The sequence below is a fragment of the Camelina sativa genome, chromosome 10 (assembly GCF_030686135.1).
Source record: "Camelina sativa cultivar CO46 ecotype springtype chromosome 10, ASM3068613v1".
Classification (NCBI taxonomy): Eukaryota; Viridiplantae; Streptophyta; class Magnoliopsida; order Brassicales; family Brassicaceae; genus Camelina; species Camelina sativa.
This window is the reverse complement of record NC_141889.1, coordinates 3,805,123-3,827,773: the sequence shown is the minus strand read 5'-3', so window position 1 is coordinate 3,827,773 and position 22,651 is coordinate 3,805,123. Positions and strand designations below refer to the sequence as shown.

General features: G+C 33.7%; 2 protein-coding genes, 1 non-coding gene and 1 pseudogene across 4 annotated transcripts; 2 read left to right on the top strand and 2 right to left on the bottom strand.

Annotated features, from left to right (window-relative positions):
• Positions 1-2,015: 2,015 nt before the first annotated feature.
• On the bottom strand, positions 2,016-5,295 carry LOC104716998 (U-box domain-containing protein 45-like). The gene is made up of 3 exons (XM_010434500.3): positions 4,381-5,295; positions 3,121-4,030; positions 2,016-2,499 (listed from the first exon to the last, which is right to left on the bottom strand). Exons 1-2 carry the CDS (start codon positions 5,046-5,048, stop codon positions 3,130-3,132), a joined length of 1,569 nt encoding a protein of 522 aa, XP_010432802.2. The 5' UTR covers positions 5,049-5,295; the 3' UTR covers positions 2,016-2,499; positions 3,121-3,129.
• Positions 5,296-6,815: 1,520 nt separating this feature from the next.
• TRNAT-AGU (transfer RNA threonine (anticodon AGU)) lies at positions 6,816-6,889 on the bottom strand. Its single transcript has one exon. It is a non-coding gene; the product is annotated as a tRNA-Thr (tRNA).
• Positions 6,890-8,630: 1,741 nt separating this feature from the next.
• LOC104720025 (uncharacterized) lies at positions 8,631-11,214 on the top strand. Its single transcript, XM_087470279.1, has 6 exons — positions 8,631-8,641; positions 8,863-8,953; positions 9,047-9,343; positions 9,486-9,505; positions 9,762-9,816; positions 9,928-11,214. The coding sequence occupies exons 1-6, from the start codon at positions 8,631-8,633 to the stop codon at positions 11,212-11,214; spliced, it is 1,761 nt and encodes a 586-aa protein (XP_087326405.1).
• A 2,685-nt stretch (positions 11,215-13,899) lies between these two features.
• On the top strand, positions 13,900-20,924 carry LOC104720024 (CHD3-type chromatin-remodeling factor CHR7-like; annotated as a pseudogene). Its single transcript, XR_015569072.1, has 28 exons — positions 13,900-14,013; positions 14,096-14,245; positions 14,408-14,581; positions 14,697-14,911; positions 15,036-15,131; positions 15,208-15,344; positions 15,448-15,609; positions 15,709-15,816; positions 16,000-16,050; positions 16,159-16,258; positions 16,373-16,521; positions 16,643-16,740; positions 16,847-16,985; positions 17,261-17,430; positions 17,692-17,758; positions 17,860-17,982; positions 18,128-18,240; positions 18,353-18,428; positions 18,557-18,754; positions 18,899-19,031; positions 19,164-19,266; positions 19,402-19,476; positions 19,600-19,664; positions 19,783-19,859; positions 20,059-20,186; positions 20,289-20,571; positions 20,676-20,766; positions 20,851-20,924. The product of XR_015569072.1 is annotated as a CHD3-type chromatin-remodeling factor CHR7-like (transcript).
• The last annotated feature ends 1,727 nt before the right edge of the window (positions 20,925-22,651 follow it).

Genomic DNA, 22,651 nt, shown 5'->3' with positions numbered 1-22,651 from the left:
TGAACCAAACTGAATATTTATTTTTGTAAAATACTAATACATGCTAAAAATTCAATTTTGTAATATAATCACTTTCTTAGTTATAAATGTAATAAGTGTGTAATATATAGTAAAATAGAGTGATCAAATAACGGAAAAAACTGCACCAAAATAAAATTTTTCGTAAAATGCTAATAAATGTAAGAAGTTAAATTTAGTGAATTGATTGCTTTCATATGTTTAACATGTTCACAATATATAGTAAAAGATTTCAAAGTTAAACTTAGCCAAGTGATCAAATAACGGAAAAAACTGCACCGGATAAATTTTTCGTAAAATGCTAATAAATGTCAGAAATTAAATTTAGTAAATTAATTGTTTTCATATGTTTAAAATGTTCGCAATATATAGTAAAGATTTCAAAGTTAAATTAAATAGCCAAGTGATCAAAATAACGAACAAAACTAAACTAAATGATCAGTAATAATATAGTAAGAGTTAAATTTTGTAAACTAATCACTTTTTCTTTAATTATATGTTTAATACGTTCGTGATGATATAGTAAATCATTTCCCAAAAATGTTAAAACGTAAAAAAATGATGAATACTTTAAACAACAAAAATAGTGATTTCAAAATATGAATAATGTATAACATTCATTACCAACATTGGTGTTTTAAAAACAAAACTACTTTTCTTAAACGTTGACAACAACAACAAAAAAAAAAAAAAAAAAAAAAAAACTACTTTTCTTAAACAACTATAGAAAAAAACACAATAATTTTTGAATTTTGTAGGACTAACACTTTAAACACTTGGTCCAGACCTCGAGCGTGTCAGCCCAATAGTTAAGCTGATCAGAAACCATATGAAAAGCTAATGGGCTGATCCAAAGATATGCCCAAGTAAGATTCACTGCCATTGTCCGAAGCCCATAAGAAGGTTGGCTTCCAGTGTGCAAGATTGCAAGTGCAATTTGGTAGGTAGAAGATTCACTTGGACAATGCTAATTATTTCATCGTTACCTCCTCTCTCACTCGTCGTACGCGCAAATAAACTCACTCAAAAAGTACCTAAAAAATGGGTAATATGAGGATATTCTCATCATTTTCTTTTTTTCAAAAAATTAGCTAATTTCTAGTGTAACCTTATAGCAATCCCCTCTAAGCAAATTTCTTGTAACAGAAAAATTTATCTTACAGTTTTCTTATAAAACATCACATGTATATTTTTACCAAAGTATAAGCATTGATATTTGATAGAAAGAGTATTATAACTTAATAAGCATTGGTAGTACTAGTACTAGTAGCCCGTGTCGGTGTGAGTGAAGACCACATTTTTCTTGGGGAATAATTTGCATGAGTTCGCATTCCCACGGAAGAAGATAGCGACAAGTTTAAGCAGCTACAGAGAGTTAGACTCGTTTCAGGTCGAACCAATCTCTTGAGTGTGAATGAGAGGATTATTTGATGTACCAACCGCATCGTCCTCAACACCCCTCTAATAATTTATACATTAGTCAAATTGTCAGGAATTGTATCAGGTTCTTAGACCACATTGTGTTGACTACAACTTAGACGATTTTACAGAATGTGATCAATCATAAAATCAACATCATTTAGGTACCAAAATCAAATTGCCTATGGCATTATACTCTAAGTTAATTAGTTCAGGTGGCTTTCATATATTTTACAGTTTGTTTTTGATGGTATGTTTTGTGAAGTATATTTGTTATTGGGAAATGAAACGGCAATAGATAACTATGCAGTCCACATACGTAGACAGCTAGTGCCTTAGTGCAGCTTTAAATCATAGAATTAGTAGCTGAAGAAGAGTGTTCTCCATAACACTAAATCATATCAAACTACATAAAGTCGACAGCCTTTAATGAAAGCAGAGCACACTCCCACATGCCTCTCCCACATTCAATTTATGTTATTAATTATTTAGATGTGTACTTTTTCAAATTTGGACCATCTTAAGAAATTTGTAGGGTTTTTACAAGGTACACATCAAGAATGACATAAGCATTACTCTTTTATCAAATGGTAAAATTTATAAACATATACTCAAGTTTTTAATGAGGATCAATGCTCAATAAGCCAACAACAACCCAAAAAAAAGATATTTACACCATATATAATAAGAGTAGAAAAGCTGATAAAACTTGTTGAAGTAAAAGCTAACAATGTCCATAACTTTATAAAACACCTTTCACACTAAGCCTAGTAGACCTAGTGGGGTTTTTACTTTTAACAACTAACCAAACAAAAAAGAAAAGAAAAAAAAGGTAACTCCACATGAACAACACAACGACACATCGTACCTTGAGTACTATGCATTATATTAGATTGTGTCTGTACACATTTGTCGCATACCTCAGAAACTGATGAGATCTGTCGAAGCAACAACACTCTTTCATTGCTTTTATTTCCTCCTGTTAAATCATCCGCTCATAGGTGTCTATCTCTCTATTTTTATCTTCCTTTAGTTTTTTGTAGAAATGCATCATGATGACACCTACAAGACGTGATGCTCGATTATTCTATATCCATTAAAATTGAGTAACATCTTCGCTACAAAACAAAACAATACTAACAAACAAATGTAGTTAGATCGACAGATCCAATTTACTCCACGCCGCCACATTGTTTATTCAGGCATATACTCTCTATTTTATGGAGCATTTGAGAGACGACCATAAAATAATGTCTCAAAAGATTCCAAAACTCTCTATTTGGGAAAATATATTTTACGGAGAGAACAATACAAAATTAAATACTACAAAACAATAAAAGCAAAAGCAAGCGTGGACCAAGCCATACTTGAAAGGAAGAAAATGACCGACACTTTAGTTAAGGAAGATGGGGGGCAATTTGGTAATCTTAAGGATTTGGGCTATGTGGGTGGGGTCTCGAGGAAGTGTAAGAAATTGGGTGAAGTACATGTGAGAGACTAAGTCAATGCCCCCTAACCCTATCCTAATTTACATATCATGCCACTGTCAGTGAGTGAGAGACAGAGCATCAAATCAATAAAGCCTTGGGAAGGAAGTTAAAAACTTATCAATGTGACAATCTTACACTAACTATAATTTAAATATAGTTTAGATAATAAGACTGATGACGATCGACGACTTACATTTTTTTTTCAAAAGGGGAGGCTCTTTGAAGTGGAGCTCAAACTAAGTGACTTGAAATGCTCTGAAGGAACAAAGTCTTGTGGCAAGTTAGCTCTCTTCACGATTCTCTTCATATTGCTCTGTAAACTCTGTTGCACTAACTGCTTCACGGCTTTCTTCTCTTCGCTCATCATCAAATCGCTTTCCTCGTGGTTCAAACCATTGTCTCTGGTCCCATATATCGGTGCAGATAACGCTCCGCATGATCCGGTACTATCCAAGACTTGCTTCCCTTTGTCTACTCTAAGACATTCTAGTAATCTTGAGGCTCTCTTTTGTGCCAATGCACTTCCTAGAAGGGTTAACTCGAGCAACGCTGATTCGATACCCGCCTCAATCATGATTTGTCGATCTCCGTATCCCTTGTGAGCCATCAACATTAGTATGTAAGTGGCCTTTTCTTGGCATCCAGGTGAGTCGGTCCAGTTCAGTACATCAACCAAAACCGGGAATGCGTCACACACTAAACTGATTGCTTTTCTTCCTTCTGGAACTGCCACAAGATTGCTCAAGATGGCAAGAATCCTCTCGCTCACTTCCATATCTCCCAATGTGTTCGAGAGATACGTGATCAAATCTGTTTCGAGGATGAACGAAACGTTTGGTTGATAGATTGAGAGGTTGTAGAGAGCTCTCAGAGCATCTTCTCTCGCTTGTGAGCTGCTTGTTTCATCCAAATTCCGGAGAGTTTTCACCAGGAAGATAACCGCTCCCGAAGAACCAATGATCGGTTTGTTTGAATCCAAAGCACTTAATCCGAGAAAATTGGCGACCACAGCTTCTGCAATCTCTTGATCAGGTGTGTTTGGAGACTCAATTAGCTTCAGCATTTTGTGAACAGCTCCCGCTTTAACAATGGCTGCTTTGTTCCTGCAACAAAAAAGTGGAGGTATATATATATTTATCTTCCGAGTCAAGTGACGGTCTAAAATGGGTAAAAAGATTGAAATAAATGTTTCCTAGTTGTGCACATTGTTCCATACTTCATACTCACTCCAGAGTCAAGACTCAAAGATAGATAGAAAACAAAAAAAACGAAAACAAAAAAAAACAGAAAAAAGCATGGAAAGAGACTTAACAGATGAATCCAATTCAGTTTTGGCAGACAAACAGATAAATTATTTCACCAAAACAAACAAACAAAGAAGAAAAGATTCAGACAGAACAAACAAAAACAGAAACAAGAACAATGACAATGGAAGTGAGAGAGAGAGACTTACGCGTCGTTACCAATCCCAAGATTGAGCAGAGCGTAGAGCGAAGCGATCTGAGCATCTACGATTCGCGAGTCGTCGATCATACTAACTAACGGCGGAATCGCACCGAGCATAGCCAGCGTAACTCTCGCCTCCGAGTCTTCCTTAGCCAACAACCTTACCTCACTCGCCGCCGCTAACTTCTTCTGAAAGTCTCCACCGTCTTCTTCCTCATCGTCTCCACGCGCCGCCGCAGCAGCAGAAGAAGATTGTAACTCTCTGACCACGCGCTTCAACACCTCAAGCGCTTCCTCTTTATTCTTCGTCTCGACATCAGCTTCGACCTCAGCTAGATTCAACAGATCACAAAGCTTCTTCGATCTCTCCTCGAACGCTACGCCGTTCAACGCAGCACCTATCGTATTGGCTTTCGTTGACTTCGCCTTCGCCGTCGCCGTCACCGTCACCGTCACGTAGCTTTCCTTATCGTCTTCTTCTTGTCGTAGCTCGTGACGGTAACGTGAGCTACCACCGCAACTTACGGCGTCGACGATCTTCCTACGGAACTTGGATCTAGAGAAGGTGCTCCAGAGACGGAAATGGTTGCCGGAAGTATTAGTAGAAGAAGAAGACGTGGAAGGAGCACGGTCAAGAATGAGAGATCCGATATTGTTCCGGTGACATTTCGCCATTGTTTGTTAAATCTCCGATCAGTTCTTGAAGCTTAAACCTACGTTTGCATCAGCCCCAAGCAAGAGAAAGAGAGAAGAGTGTGAAAGTTATATATATATTTCTTTTCTTTTCTTTTCTTCTTTTTGAGAAAGAAAAAGAATTATTGTTGACAAAAAATATATATATTATTATTCGTTTGTTTATTTGGAAGCGAAAACTGAGCGAATGTTGACTGTTTAATTGTTTGTTTTCTTATATAGATTTTTTATTTTATTTTAACTTCTTGATTTACCCAAGAATATATAAGCCGTATATACTACTTGTTTTATACCATCATCGTTTATGATTTTTTTTTTTTGTCGATGTACTAATCGGAAGAGAAATGTGATAGTACAAGAGAACGGTGAGGCCATGGCCATCACTGATTTCAACCGTTCAAAATTCACCACTTTGTGTCAGGGAAACTTCTACAGTTTCTAGTCCCATCATATTTGTTATTGGGTTACTATTGAGGCAATTTCTTTAGTTTGTATGAATAATTTTTCTAACATATGGTGTTATCTGTTATGTCTTGTGTTGTTCAAAAAAAAAGTAAATGTGTTTATGCCTTTGAGAAAAGAGTCATTAAAACGAATTACTTAAGGCATTTAGCAAGTTAAAATACTGCAAATACTGTATGTAAACTATGTATATTGTATAGTGTATACTCATTTTGCATAGTGGACATCATCTAGTGGAAGAGTTCGAAAATGATATAACTGCGTGTTGTGTTGTTTGGTCATTCCACTATCTCAAATTCTCAATCTTCTACTGGTACGCACTCAACCCATCACGCACCCACCATAACTTCTCCAATCTTACGAACAAAATATGTATCAATCCAACAATCATAGTAATAATTCTTTTGCAGAAGGGCTTAATAGTAACAAGAGTTGATTTATGTATCAAATTATACTTAACATTCATACACAAAAATATTGTATCTATACTTTACACCTAAAAAATATTTTTTTTTTCTTTTTTCATGTAAATCTCAAGAGGAGGGCGCGTACGAGTCAAGTCGAAGGGGTGAGCCGCAGACGATCAAAGCCATTCAGAAACATTATTATACAAGTCAAAGCACGTGGAAGCTTTGTCTGAACTAAAAGAGAACATTGAATAGATTGTTTTACTCGTAAGTCGAAACTAGCTTCTAACGAAAGCCTGACTCTTCCCATCTTACTAGTATTATTCTTTATTCTAGTTTCCAAAATGTTATAGAATAAGTTTTGTCAATTTGCTTGGATTATGTTTTTGAGTGAGTTGTTCAAGTATCCAATAAATATTGTTCCACTTTGTTCCTTTGCATATATATATGAATGTACCACAAGAATATTAAAGCGAATTCTGAGATTCATATTTGAAACTAAATCAATACTCTGAATTTGATAAATGATAATACTACAAAGTATCACTTATTTAGGATTAAATATAATTATACAAGCAAAATATGTATGAAATGAATTCTTGTTACAAAAACTTCCAAACATATATGTTCGGAATGAGTTAATGACATCAACACAACGAACTGGGCTGACCATGACAAAAGTTCGAATCAACAGTAACAACTAACATGTACAAAAAAAAAAAAAAAAACTAACATGTACAACACACATGTAAAACATCCAAAACAAATAAGTAGAGCCGGGGGAGGGGGATGATTAAGATTAACTGTAGACTGGGCTATGTCAACAGAGAGGGGTATGACACAGACATTTAAGTTTAAGAAAGGAAAAAAACAATTATAATGCTTTCATTGAGAGTTGAACTCAAGACCTCCCGCTTACTAAACGGGTGCTCTAACCAACTGAGCTATGAAAGCATTTGCTTTGACTTTAAACTGAATATAAAATATTTCGTTTGTACGGAAACGCTTCTCTTACAAATTACAATCACTGTGTAATATGTTTATGTATTAAAAGGATCAGTTACATATGTATATGTTCTAAGGTACAGTCTATCTCGTTTTTAAAAATATGAGTCTTTAAAAAAAATCTGCGACGTGATTTAACTGTTGCATTTTTTTTTTTGTAGTTTGTTAAAATTGTTGATATGTTTTAGAAGATGTACGATTAGTTATCTCAATCAATCTTTGTTAAATGGTTAAATTATAACTCCCATCATCTGTGTTACATAATTGTAATCATGATTGTATCATAAAGAGAATTTACCTACGATAGTCTTTTAGAATGTCCACCATATTCTTCTCAAGGCTCTTCTAATTCAGTTATTACAGATGCATATATGAAAATAAGAAATAACAAATTTGTTATATCACTTTATTAGAAGTGGAAATTTGATTCATTCTAAGCAAAGGAAATTTTTCCCTTTATGTTATTTCCCCATAATGGTATAAAATCTATATAATAATTTTATTCGTTGGTTTTCATGTTAAGTTATATTTTTGAAAAGTAAAATAAAAGGATATAAAAATTTAAATTAGAACTAAACGTCAGTAACTCAATTGGTAAAAACTCTTTGACAAAAGTCTAGAAATTTCGAGGAACGGTCCTTATAAGAGGACCATATAAAATATTATAGTCTCTGACATAAATGATGATATACGGGCCTAGGATCGATACCCGTTAATAATTTTTTTAAAAAGTTTAAATTAGAAAAAATCAGAATCTTAAGTTTTTTAAAATAACAATCATTAGATATAAAATAATCAGATTAATTAGGACATAATTTCTTAAATTAAGGTAAGAATCCAGTTCATCCACAAATGTTAAGTTTTTGTGACTTTTTGATAAGAATCGTAATCAAATGAAATTTTAGTTACAAACACCTGTCCCACATTCAGCGTACCACACCACTATAATCTTATAATTACGTTCAACAACAATTGTTTCACTTAGGCTGCAAATGGTTGTACTTTTCAACCTGGTTGAATGAGTTGAACGTACTTTTCAACCTTGTTCAGCCAAAAACTCACCATTTAAGGTAAATATCTTTTCAACCCAAATTTAGTGGGTCCCACCTTGTAGCTGGAAAATAACACTTTTTGGTTGAAAATTGTTCAACCAGAAAATAGGAGATGAATAGATTGAACGAGATGGAAAACTCAAAAAAAAAAATATATATTCAATTTACATATTTAAATTAATATTTTTGGCTTTTGAAAAAATTATCATTTAACAAAACAATCGTCAAAATCTAGATTGTTATTTCGATAATCTAGGGAAGTCAAAAATTGTTAGTTTGAAAATCTATTTTTGTAAATCAAAGTTATATTTTTAATTATATATATATATATATATATATATATATATTTGAAATATGTAACAAACGTTCATTAACTATTTTTTTTTTCCAAAATTTTTCACATTATTTAATGTTCAATATTAAACTAAATAATTTAAATTAGCATTATTTGTTACGAATAAAAGATATTCTAGTACGCAAAATCAGCTCAATTTTAAACTCTTTTGAATAATTAATATTTTTATTGATTAACATCAAAAATAAAATCAGATCCTATATATACATAGCTCATCACGATTTATCTTCAGGAAAAAAAAATTATGAGCTAAACACCTTTTTCATAATAAACAATTGTAGCCATGAGTGAAAGGTATATTTCTCTACGTATTTTGAAGTTTATTAGTTTCAATTTGTATCACTGTTCTTTTAGTTTGTGTAAATTGTTTATTTTGTGGTTTAGAAGATCAAGCTTTTTTATATCGATAAAACATTGTAACTATTAGTAAGTAAAGCAAAAGTGCATGTGTTTGAAATTAATGGTGTTTTCTTTTCTGTTTTGCTTATATTTGAATGGTATGTTTTGTAAATCAGAAACAAGCGAAGCAAAAATGGAAACACTTGTCCATCATCAAGTTCTAAGGGACAATCAAAGGGAAAAGCTAAAGCTACAGAGGATCCTAAGGTATTTGTTTTATACAATTTTAAATGTATTATGTATATATATATATATATTTCACCACATTTATGTTTAGCTTATACACTTTAAATTGTGCAGTACGTATGGAGTCCTAGATATACCGAAATATTTCTCGAACTTGTGAACATGGAGTTAAAATCAAAAAGCTATGTCACAAGAGTACCTGACAATTCGGGAAAAGCAAAAATTGTGGAAAAGTTTTTTGAACTGACGGGAGCTAAGTTGACTTGGAAGCCTGAAATGAAAAATCGACTCGACTATATGCGGCTTTTATGGCAATGTAACCGCGAACTATGTAAACGCACTGGTATTGCGGTTAATTCCATAACCAGAAAGATAGATATGCCGGAGCTTTGGTGGCAAGAGAGAGTCCAGGTGAGTTTAAAACATATGAACATGCAGTATTTATTTATACTTACATAGTTACATATATTTACTTATTTAAAACATATGAACATACAGTCTTGATCACCACATATTTACATATTTTATAATTACTTCTATCATTATATGTTAGGAAAATGGGAAAAATGAAAGGTAATATCTCTAGCTCCCTATGTATTTTGATTTGTATTAGACTCCTATTGTTTAGTTTCAGTGACTTGATTAGTTAGCAAACGCTATTTTAAGTTAGTGTTAGTTTCTCGTTTGGTTTCATTAACTTGCTGTATCTTTGTCATTTAGAAGTTCAAGTTTTTAAATATCCATCAAATAAACATTTAATTATTAGTAGTAAAACAAGTGAAGCAATCATGGTGTTTGGAATGAATGGTGTTTTTTTTTTTCAAATCAGAAATAAACGAAAGGCTGGTCCATCATCAAGTTCTAAAGCTACGGAGGATTCTAAGGTATTATTTTGTTTTCTACAATTTTATATGTATATATATATATATATATATGTCAAACAATTTTATACGTATATGTATATATATTAATATCTCAACATTGGTTTTTTCTAGGTATTTCGTATTGCAGAATTACATTTGAGAGGTATTGAAAATCTATTAGATGAAGAAATAGCTGAACTGATTTTACTTGAAGAAGCTGAAATCTTAGAGACCGACATTTCTCCATTGATGGAATATTATGGCAAATTCTTCTGCAAAGAACCAGAAACTCAAGATAGAGGCAGTGGATGGGCCATGATTCGAAAGCAAATCTATGCTAGTGAAATTTCATGTCGAAAGCTTGTACGAATGAATACAGTGGCATTTCAGCGTTTGTGTGAAATATTACAAGGGAGGTATAGCTTACAAGACACTCAAAATATGGCTGTTGATGAGAGTGTTGCAATCTTTCTTATGATTTGTGGCCAGAATGACTCTCAAGGTGACATTGGTCTAAGGTTTGGTCATGCACAAGAAACAATATGTCGGAAGTTTCATGAAGTTCTTGGAGCAATGGAACGAATGGCTGTGGACTACATACGACCAAGAACTACCCAAGAACTTGAAGCTATATCAAACCGTCTACAAAGAGATAAACGCTATTGGCCTTACTTTAGTGGATTCATAGGAGCTTTAGACGGGACTCATGTACCTGTTATGGTGACTCCCGGACAAGAAACCATTAGATTTGTGAACCGCAAAGGAAGTACGAGTCTCAATGTCTTGGCAATGTGCGACTTTGATATGCTTTTCACATATTGCTTTGTTGGTATGGCGGGATCAGCTCATGATGCGCGTGTGTTATCAACAGCGATTCGTGATGATCCTATGTTTCCTACCCCTGCGGAAGGCAAATACTATCTTGTAGATTCTGGTTATGCCAACAAACGTGGATATTTGGCTCCGTATAGAAAGCAAAGTAATGTTGGCACAAGGTATCATCTACAAGAGTTTTTCTATGGTGAGCCACCAAGGAATAGCAAGGAGATGTTTAACAGATGGCATGCATCCCTTCGCTCAGTCATTGAACGTACATTTGGAGTTTGGAAGAAAAAATGGAGAGTTTTAAATGAATTTCCAAGGTATAATATTGCAGTACAAAGACGTGTTATATTTGCTACAATGGGACTTCATAATTTTATTCGCAAGAATAATATTGAAGATGATGACTTTGAAGAAGCTGATAAAGATAGTGATGTTTCATATGGGCAGCAAAATGTTAATGATGATGTGAATGATGATCAAGGTATTAGAGTGGAAGAAGAAACACACGATGGAAATTATATGAAGATCGTCCGCGATCAAATTGCTGAGCAAATATGGTCTGCAAGTCGACGTAGTGTTCGTCAGCAACGTTAGATTTTATTTTATATAATATTTTGTAATAAAATATTTATTTCCAAATATAAATTAATAATATATTAGTTTTTTTTTTTTTAATTTCTTATATTTAAATATATAATTTAGTTATATATATAATTTCTGATACTATTATAAATAGATTTTTAATATTATATTTTTGTATTCAACTATTCAACTTAATGGTCACCATTTAGCATACTAATTTATTTCTCTGCAGTTTTTTCAGCTCGTTCAATTCCTTCAGCTCATTTTGATGGTTCAGCTCATTTTTATTCAGCCCATCATTATTCAACCTATTCAGCTAGTTCAGTTTGTTAATCACCATTTGCAGCCTTAATTTGCCAAATCACCTCTTAATATCTGAAAATCTATCAACTAAACAAAGTACATGTCATCTGTCTTTAAAGTATTGCACACTAAAGTAAAAAAAAACCTTCATCCTCCTACTGGATAGTGATTTGCTTGTGACCAATAGGATGAAGTTTTTTTTACTTAATGTTCCAATACTTTAAATCTGGACTGCATGCATCAACTCTCTACTTATTGAGAGTTGGTGAAACGGAGATAGACCGAGATCGACGGTCAAGATGACAAACCCGAGAATATGTAAATTATGAAGATTGAAAAGAATCTAGAAGATATAGTTTAGGAATATTTACATTTATCTAATTATATTATTTACATTTATATTATCTTAGTTTAGGAAATCTCATGTGTATATAAGAGAACATAAGCTGTAACATTATAATCACGAGAGTCTAATATAATTCTTCCTTTAACACATTATGTGTCTTTACTCTCATCAAATCTATCATGGTATCAGAGCAGTTGATTCTATGGATCTCTATTACTATGAGTTAGAATTTTCGTTTGCTTCTGCTTCTATAATTTTCTATCAATTTTTCATCGTTTCTTTATTATAAAAAAAAAAAGAAAAATCTACAATTTCTTTGACCTTTTATCGATTGCTTCTTATGCAAGCTTTTTCTGATTTTTGTCAAAAAAAAATATATATATATTCTGGAATTTGGTCTTCACACACGTGAGTGTGTTGTCTTTTGATGCGTGGCCATGATTTGGCTGGTGAATATGAGCCAACACGTACGGCGGTGTTGGGCCTCTTGGTCAAAAGAAAAAAAAAATAGGAAAAAGGAAGAGGAAGACGTGTTCTTTTCCTCATGGTGGGTGGTGGATATGAACATGAACCATTATGGGTTCGTTCGGTGATGATAATTCTTAAGCATGTTGGATGCTTGTTTTATTGGTTTGGCCATTGATTGGCCAAGTTGATATGAGTTTGACTAGCATAATTGTTAGTTTCTTGAAGATTGATGGTGATGATGTTTCACCAAGTTTATCCTAATTATGGGTTTATTGCTTAATCGAGCATAACCTAAGGAATTGACTCTATGGCTGAGTATAAATGCCACGAAGATGACTCTACGGCCGAGTATAAACACCGTTGATGACCCTACGACTGGGTATAAACGTCGCTGACCTAACGGCTGGGTATTGTAGCCGCATTAAACCCTACGACCATGTATAAACGTCGATGATGACCTGACGGCCAAGCGGTATAAAACCGTTATTTTGAAGACTTGTCCAATCTCACCCGTGTTACCAAAGCTTGTCGGAGGTATTGGGAGTTGGTGAAACGGAGATCGACCGAGATCGACGGTCGAGATGACAAACCCGAGAATATGTAAATTATGAAGATTGAGAAGAATGTAGAAGATATAGTTTAGGAATATTTACATTTATCTAACTATATTATTTACATTTATATTATTTTAGATTAGGAAATCTTATGTGTATATAAGAGAACATAAGCTGTAACATTATAATCACAAGAGTCTAATATAATTTTTCCTTTAACACATCATGTGTCTTTACTCTCATCAAATCTATCACTACTTCCCTTTACTTTATATAACATTTTCACACTTTCCATTTTGCATGTCTTCTCTTGAAACTAAGACCAAATTTTTTAGTATCAAACAAATCTCTTAAGATACTCACCATATAAATCCATCTAACCAATTTATTTGGGTGGTCAAACCATTTAGACAAAAAAATCTTAAATTTCCTATTCCTTTTCCAAAAGATGTAGATCTTAGGAAATTTACATAAAATAAACATGTAGAATAGAATTTATATGTTTGACCAATAACAAGGAAAATTAATAAACACATTAATATTTTTTTTATGGTTTACAGATTCGGTATGTGATTATTTTCGTCTTTTATCTTAAATGGTTCGGTACAAACTTTTCTTTAAACCGCAGAATCTTAATGGTTTAAGTTCCTACATAAAATCCCAATCTCTCACCACTACATAAAAATCTTGCATTTGCTGCATTTCATACGCTCCTCCGTCAGACTTAGATTTACTGAGAAGATTTCTCCGACAACAAAACCCAATAATCCTAACGTCAATCTCTTCTTATCCACTATTGTTTCTCTTTACTCTTTTTTCATTGAACACAATCTAGAAAAACGGATAGTTTTCGCTTTTGAATTTCTAAGTAAACAACGATGTGACATAATCGATGTGGTTTTTTCATATATAGCTTGGCTATAGTTTTGTTTATTTTCACTCTTTAAGCTAGGTGATTTTTACGTTTGTCTAAAAATTTATGAGTTTACTGACCGAATTATTTTGATGGTTTTGTTTTCTAGAAAAATGGTCACCTCCAGTGAGAGAAAACTACGTGTTAGATCAGGCCCTAAACCGATCTACACCATGGACGATATGGACGAAGACAATGATGAAAATTTAGAACGAAAAAACGAAGAGGTAATTAGTCTTTGTCTCAAATGTTATATATCTTATATATTTCTCCTGTTACAAATCTATAACTATTTATCCATTTTATAAGGTATGTACTCTTGGCGGGATTGATAAAATCTTGAACCGTGAATTTCGTCCTATGGCATCTAACGATCCGGATTCTGAAAATGGGGAACCAGGCCAAGTTCTTGTGAAACAATGTGAAGTGGAAACGGTTATCGTACTTACACTGCTCTTGGTAAATCCATAGCTTTGCGGATATCAGGTTTATTATGTTTGAGAGGACGTTAATTATTATGTTTTTGGTGTTTTTTTTTTGTTGTTGTCTGGTCATCTTATCTGATAACAAGTGACAATATATATTATTAATGTTTATTATCCTTTTAATTTCCAATGACAGGGTGACCGAGCAGGAATTCGAGAAGGCTTACAAGTCACATCCTCGTTTAAAATTAAAGGCAAAGGTGAACAAATTTAACGCTATGATGGACAATACCATCAGTCACAACGGAGGTGATGAGTTTATTGCCATTGCTCCTGAGTGGACAACTGTTGACCGGATTCTTGCTTGCCGGTTAAGTGATTTGAAATCTTTTCCTTCGTTTTTTTTTTCATGTGTTCATCATATTTCTCGTATTTTTTTTTCACTACATAAAAATGTGACACTTGGTTTCTTAATGATGATGCAGGGAAGAAGATGATGGAAAAGAGTATCTGGTGAAGTTCAAAGGACTTAATTACGACGAAACTTACTGGGAAGCTGAATCAGACATCTCAGCATTCCAAAACGAAATTCAAAGGTTTGAGGATATAAACTCTGGCACTCGTAGAGATAATTATGTCGAAAACGAGAGAGATCAAATGGAATTCAAAGGGCTCGATCATACTCCTGAATTCCTCAAAGGTATTTAGACTACTATCTCTTGAACTATTCTTATACAAGTTTATGTAGTTATATCATTGTTCCTCTTGTTTGGTATCTTTTATTTAGAATTTCGTGATTTATTTTTATCTTTTGTGTTTTGAAGGCACACTGCATAAGTACCAGCTCGAAGGGCTTAATTTCTTGAGGTATTCATGGTCCAAGGGAACTCATGTAATCCTTGCGGATGAAATGGGGCTAGGTATGAATTCTTCAAGAAAACATTTTGCTAATTTTTATCATTTTATGCTGGTATTAATTAATACGTGGCGCTACAGGGAAAACAATACAGGGTATTGCCTTCTTGGCTACTCTGTTCGAGGAAAACTTAGCTCCTCATCTGGTTGTTGCTCTCCTCTCAACCCTCCGTAACTGGGAGAGGGAATTTGCCACATGGACTCCACAGCTCAATGTGGTATGTACGCTGTTTCGGTTTCGAATACACATCATGCATATGTAATATGGTATATGTATTGTTGTTTGTTAATTAATTAAGGTTCTTTACTTTTACGATGTAGGTTATGTACACTGGTACTTCCGAAGCACGTCGTGTCATAAGGGAACATGAGTTCTACCTCCCTATAGGGAATAATATTATTAAGTTTGATGTCCTCCTCACTTCGTATGAGATGATTAACGGCGACACAGCATTTATGAAACCAATCAAGTGGAACTGCATGGTATTTTATCTGAATGATATATACTCTAATTCTTTATGACTTTCTTTTACTATATCTTATATTTTGCTAATTACAATATCAATTTTTTCACCTTGTTAGATTGTTGATGAAGGCCATCGTTTGAAAAATATGAATTCAAAGTTGTTCTCTTCATTGAAGCAGTATACGAGTAAGCATCGCGTTCTGCTGACCGGAACACCACTTCAGGTTCGTTAATTAGTTGATTTTGGTTCTTTGAATTTCCCAACGAAAAATCTTTTTAATTATATCCAACATTATAAGTTATGACCTCTTAAAATATAAAGTCGGAACACATAATATGCTATTAATTATATACACATAATATAAAATCTTTTGTATCACTACTGATTAGATTCGGTGTTTTTTCAGAACAACTTGGATGAACTTTTCGTTCTCATGAATTTTCTTGATTAGACGAAGGTATTACCCAAAAGATGACACATACTATATAATATAAGTATATCCACTAAAATAGCTATTAATTAGCATAGCTTGCTTTATTAACTATTTTCCTTTTCATGCTTGCAGTTTGAGAGTTTAGAGGAGTTTCAAAAAGATTATAAATATATAAATCAAGAGGAGCACATTTCAAAACTCCACCAAATGTTGGCACCGCATCTGCTTAGAAGTAATAACCAAAAACTTTTTTTTTTATAAGTTGCAGGCGAAATCTCTCACGAAGGAATAGCTAGCTATACAATAATGTTAACCATGGTGAATATTGCTTTTACTGTTATTCCAGGGGTAAAGAAAGACGTGTTAAAGGAGGATGAGCTGCCCTCTAAGAAGGAGCTCATTTTGCGTGTTGATCTGAGCAGCCAGCAAAAACATTTGTACAAAGCTGTTCTTACGCGTAATTATCAAATCTTGGCAAAGAAAGGAGGTGTTAAAGTAAGTTTTGTTGATATATATGATTGTGCTTATGCAGATGTAAACATATGATCGTTTTGGTTTAGGAACCTTTTCGACTGTATTTGGTAGGATATAACTCGTGTTGGTTCAAATGTTTCAGGTAGCTAACGTGCTAATGGAATTACGAAAAGTTTGCTCTCATCCATATCTGCTAGACGGCGTTGAGCCAACTTTTGAAAACGCAGATAAAGATTTAAAGTAACATTTCATCGATCACAAATCTTAACGGATTGATTTCTTTTTCAGTATTTTGTGGAGTCCTTGTGCTGACTTTTGCTTGATTTATTTTTTAACTGTGCTAAAGACAACTCCTAGAAGCTTCCGGAAAATTGCAACTGTTGGACAAAATGATGGTCAAACTCAAAGAGCAGGGGCATCGAGTGCTCATATACTCCCAATTCCAACGCACTCTAGACCTTTTTCAGGATTACTGCAGTTATAAGGTAGTCTGATTTGCTATACCTATGTGCATGTCGACCTATATTGACTATTTAATTTGACTTGTTCAGTTGGTGTTGTTGCTATGCAAATCTTGCGATATAATATAATTAATCCTTTCCTTCCACTTAAAAAGTTACTTGTTATATCTTAAAACGCAAGGAACAATAACATAGTGATTACCAGATATTACTTGGCTCTATAACTTTTTTTTTTAATATTTTGCAATTTGTGCTTATATGCATATTTTGTGCCCTAACAGTTTCTTTTTACTTTCCAGAATTGGTCTTATGAACGGATCGATGGAAAGGTCGATGGTGCTGAAAGACAAGTACGCATAGATCGTTTCAATGCAGAAAACTCTAACCGGTTCTGTTTTTTGCTCTCTACAAGAGCTGGGGGAATAGGAATAAACCTTGCTACAGCTGATACAGTCATCATTTATGACAGGTTTGAGTTCCAATATCTGTTAGATCAATTGTTTTCTTTTTTTAAGCAAGTTGAATGCATTAATAATCTAAACGACAAAAAAAAGGCATTAGTCACATTCCTGGTTAATTTATCAAAGCTTGTTGGAATTTTGTTTAAAAAATAACATGGTTTTTTTTGGATCTTCTAAGTTACGACGGTAAAAATATACTATTGTAGAGGCATATATGATGGTTGTGAATTGTGATGTATTTACTGACTGTTTTTAATTGGTTTTGGTAGCGATTGGAATCCCCACGTGGATATTCAAGCTATGGCGAGAGCCCATCGCCTTGGCCAAACCAGTAAGGTAATTTTATCATCACGTCAATATATAAATGTGGGATCAATTTGCAATTTCATCCTTTTCTTTATCACGATTGATTGAGTCTATATTGTATTCTTCTGTAGGTAGTCGTATACCGTCTGGTACATCGACACACTGTGGAGGAAAAGATCATCCACATAGCTAAAAAGAAGATGCTTCTACAGCATCTAGTGGTGGGAAAACTTAAACAACCCCACCTCACTCAAGTATGTTTATATTTTTTTTTGTTTATTACCAAATAGATTTGTCTCTTATTTAAGAATCAGTTCCATATTTATTTACATGATTATTGATTCTAATTATTGTAAGATTTTAATCATTAATTGTTTTATTTTCATGACTCAAATTTAGGATGAGCTTGATGACATAGTCAAGCACGGCTCCAAGGAACTATTTAGTGAAAAACATGATGATGAGGCAGAAAGTTCTAGCAAAATTCATTATGATGATGCTGCTATCGAAAAGTAATATTCCTTTTTTTCACTTTCCAACTGATTCAACTATAAATAGTTCAAAGACACCATCGTTAGTTGCATGGAATATTCATGATTTATCTCCACTCTCTTGCTTCTGCAGGTTGCTTGACCGTGAGTGTATAGATGCTGAAGAGGAGGGTGATGAAGAGGAGAATAGTTTCTTAAAGGCTTTCAAGGTTTTCTTTGCTTCTCTTATTTTTATTTTTCTTCAATTAAGTAATTGACACATTTATTCAGTGGCATTAATTCCAAATATAATATCTAATTAATGTATACAAACTTTTGATATATTTTTTTCATGTAGGTGGCCAATTTGGAGTATATTGATGAAAATGAGGCTGCGGCTGCAGCAGTAGAGGAGGCACAAGCTATAGAAAACAAGTCTTCAGCAAAAACTGCTGATAGTAGAAGTCATTGGGAAGAGCTTTTAAAAGACAAACATGAAGTGCACCAAGCTGAGGAGCTCAGTGGTCTTGGAAAGAGGAAAAGAAAGTGCAAACAGGTATACTCTTCTTGATCCAACATGGTCATGCTGTAATTGCTTTGTTCTTATATTAATAACTGACGATGTACTACGTACATTGATTTCATAGTATCTTTTAGGAAATGTGTTTTTAATTTTTCCTCTTTTTGCTAATTTTCTTAGGTGAAATATGCTGAAGAAGATGATGATGAGTTTTCTGGTTCAGAAGTGAGCTCCGATGAGAGGGAGGAAGCAGTTGAAGTAGCTCCACAGAAAACCCCGAGGGGTAGAAGGCCTTACAGAAAAAGGGCTCGCGGTACTATACTTTTTATTATTATTATAATTATTATATTTCCAAATATATCGATCACTGATCTATGACATCAGTGCATGGATACAAAGGTTGCCAAGTAGAGTAATTTTTTCAAATCGTTTTTTTGCTTGTAAGATAACTCGGAGCCAATACCTTTGATGGAAGGCGAAGAAACCTCTTTGAGGGTGCTGGGTTTTAACGAGATTGAAAGGAAAGCCTTTTTAGTTACGTTTAAGAGGTATATTTTCTTTCTAATAAGGTCTTCTAGACGAGAAGACAACAACAAAAAAAAAAGATTGCTTGTCTGAATTGTGCATTGGTGTCTCTCAAAGCATCATCGTATCAGAAGTGTCTCAAAACAACTTTTGTATAGGTATGGAGCTGGAAACTTTGATTGGAAGGAGTATGGTTATCCCTTAAGGCGGAAGACCTATGACGAGATTAATACGTATTGACTTAAGCCATTTCTGATCTTCCCTTTCAGCTGCTTTACAGAAACTTATCATTTCTTTGCGGAAACCAATTGTTTATCATTAACGACTTGTTAAATTAATTTTTGTTTCTGTCTCAGGTATGGGGTACACTTCTTGAAACACATTGCTGAAAATTCCAACAATGATTCTCCAACTTTTTCAGGTAATTTATCACTTATCCTAGTAATCTGTCTTTGGTGGTAATTTTAGATATTTACATTATATTGCTTTTCTTTGTTATCCTTTCTTTAAGTTATTACCGCATGCAATGATCTATGCAGACGGTGTTCCCAAAGGAGACATAGTTAGTGCGGAGCTGCTAATCAGCATGACTTTAATGATGCTAGTAAAGGAGAAGGTAAGCCTGTCTACCATTGTTCCAGTGTCGATAGAGTTTTAACAGTTAGTTAGTATTAGTAACTGAGGTCATAGCTGTATCTAGAACCAAAACTTGAGAAGATCCAATGCATGTAGCCTCCCTAGTTTCTTATTTGATGAAATTTAGTTTGGTCCGCTCCTGTTTGTTTGACATCGCTTCTCAATGTTTAATGTGACAGTGTCAATTTATGGACAACCATCCGACAGGACCTGTTTTCCCTGACCACATCGTCAAAATGTTCTGTTTGAGAAGAGGACCACTTTCTGATGAACAACATGACAGAATTATTATTCGTGCTGTTCATAAGTAAGATAACCTTTCAAAGACGATCCTTACTTTAAAAAAAAAAAAATCATTTTGTTTGCTGATCATATGCTGTTTCTCTTCTTGAAAATTTGATAAATATAGGCATGGATTGGGGAGATGGGTGAACATTATAGATGACAAAGAGTTAGAGGTCGAAGAGATTGCCTGCAAAGAACGGGGTTTCCCTTTCCCTTTCGTAACTTCGTGTCGTGCTGAACAAGTTGGCTTGCCAGAGAGTAGCTTGAATCAGGCAACTGGTAACGCGGGAAATAATAATGCTTCTGCTGGTGGAGGGAAGAGAAACTCGTATCAGACCATGATTCTTGCTAACCTTGTAGAAAAACGATTTACGAAACTGGAGAAGGCTATGAAATATGAGTACGCAGTACGTAACGTCTTGTGTGCCGCCCACTCACTAACTTCAATATTATTCTTTTGTCTTAACATGTTACTTCTACATTGTTCATCACTATTGATCTTTGGTTGCAGAAAAAAATACTTGCTAGAGAAGCAGAAGCTGAAACAAAGGTGATGAATACAGTGGGAACGAGCTCTCTGTAGCTGCAGACTGAGCCCATAAGTACGTTTTTTACTTTCTACAGTTACAAATGGATATTAATCTTCAGATTTTGATCCTCACTGGGAAGCTTCTTTAATCTTGCAGATTTAGAAGATATTTCTGCAGTTGCCTTTGACAACAAGCAAGGCAGGGGTGAAGAGGCTCAACTTTACAAGGAGGTAATATGAAACACATTTCTCTTTTCGCCGATAGTTACGACATGAACCAACATATTAACTTATCTCTCTCCCTTTCCGCACATTTTCAGAGTGTTAATGAGTACTCAAGGGGGGAGGGCTCGCCATCCTGGAGTAACTACATTGTGTTGGATGATGATTGATTTATACATCGAAAATCATTGTTACATCTTTCGTTATTGTTTGGGAGTTGGCTGAATTTTTTACTTTTCTCAGTTTAGCAGAGATCGATGGGCTAAATTAAGTTACATTTTATTGAATCTATTTGGAACAATCTAATATAATTGGCAACAATCTATTTTCTTTGGAATTATTAATTGCTATCAGTTCTTGAGTTGCAGACATTAATTATAGTTTCTTAGGTATAACCGTACGTATAATCGTACGCATCTCGAATCGTCTTCTATTTTTGCCTCTAAACTCTATTATAGAGTATTTTTACTCCAATCCATATCTATTTTTACCTCTTTAGATCATCTCCACTGGTCCTCTATTTATTCCTTTGTAATAGAGATCTTTTATAATAGAGGTAAGTTTTACTCCAACCCACCTCTATTCTCACCTCTAAAATAGAGATTGCTATTTTTCCTCTATTTATATAGGAACTCTATTTTTTCCTACAAAGGGTTCCTCTATATATAGAGGAAAAATAACATTCTCTATTTTAGACCATCTCCAATGGTTTTTCCTATTTTTTTCCCTCTATAATAGAGATCTTTATAATAGAGGTGAGTTTTACTCCAACTCATCTCTATTCTCACTTCTAAAATAGAGTTCCTCTATTTGTAGAGGAACCCTTTGTAGGAAAAAATAGAGTAAAATAGCAATCTCTATTTTAGAGGTGAAATAGAGGTGGATTTGAGTAAAATTCACTCCTATTAGGGCATCTCCAACCTCACTCTATTTTAGAGTCAAAACTCTATTTTAGAGCAATATTTGCTCCAACCCTATTTTATATTTTACTCTAAAATATAGAAAATGATAGGATTGTTCTATATATAGAGTAACTCTATTCTCACCTCTATTTTTTTTACACTAACTCTATTTTAGAGTTGAAAATAGAGTAATACATTGGAGCAAAACAATGCTCTATTTTAGAGAGAAAAATAGAGATATACATTGGAGATGGTCTTATAGATGATCTCTATAATAGAGAAAAAATAGAGGTGAGAATAGAAGACCATTGGAGATGCTTTAAGTGAGAATAGAGGTGAGAATAGAGGTGTGTTGGAGTAAAACTCACCTCTATTATAGAGGAAAAAATAGGGAAAACCATTGGAAATGGTCTTAATAGAGATTGCTATTTTTTCATCTATATATAGAGGAATTCTATTTTTTCTTCTATAAATAGAGTTGAACTATTTTATTTGCAAAGTAGTCATCTTAATCTTTAACTTCTTTTGCTTATGACCAAAATAAATAAAATAATTATTTTTAAGAACTAATAATATAAATTTAAGTATAAATATTTATTTTAAAATATTGAGACTACCATTTGTAAAATATAATTTTATAAAAGTGTTACAAAATTTAAAGTAAAATGGGTTAGTTTGCAATTTTAAAAAATAAAAAGTGTTAATTGTAAAATAAAAATAGTATCTATTTGGAATATTTTTTTAGAGGAAAAAATAGGGAAAACCATTGGACCAAAACCCATCTCTATTATAGAAGAAAAAATAGGGAAAACCATTGAAGATGGTCTTATAAAC

Coding starts and splice junctions, on each gene's coding strand:
- LOC104716998 (XM_010434500.3), bottom strand. CDS start 5,048: ATGGCGAAATGTCACCGGAACAATATCGGATCTCTCATTCTTGACCGT. Junction 4,031..4,380: donor CTTGGGATTGGTAACGACGC/GTAAGTCTCTCT, acceptor TTTTTGTTGCAG/GAACAAAGCAGCCATTGTTA.
- LOC104720025 (XM_087470279.1), top strand. Junction 8,954..9,046: donor AAGCTACAGAGGATCCTAAG/GTATTTGTTTTA, acceptor TAAATTGTGCAG/TACGTATGGAGTCCTAGATA. Junction 9,817..9,927: donor AAGCTACGGAGGATTCTAAG/GTATTATTTTGT, acceptor GGTTTTTTCTAG/GTATTTCGTATTGCAGAATT.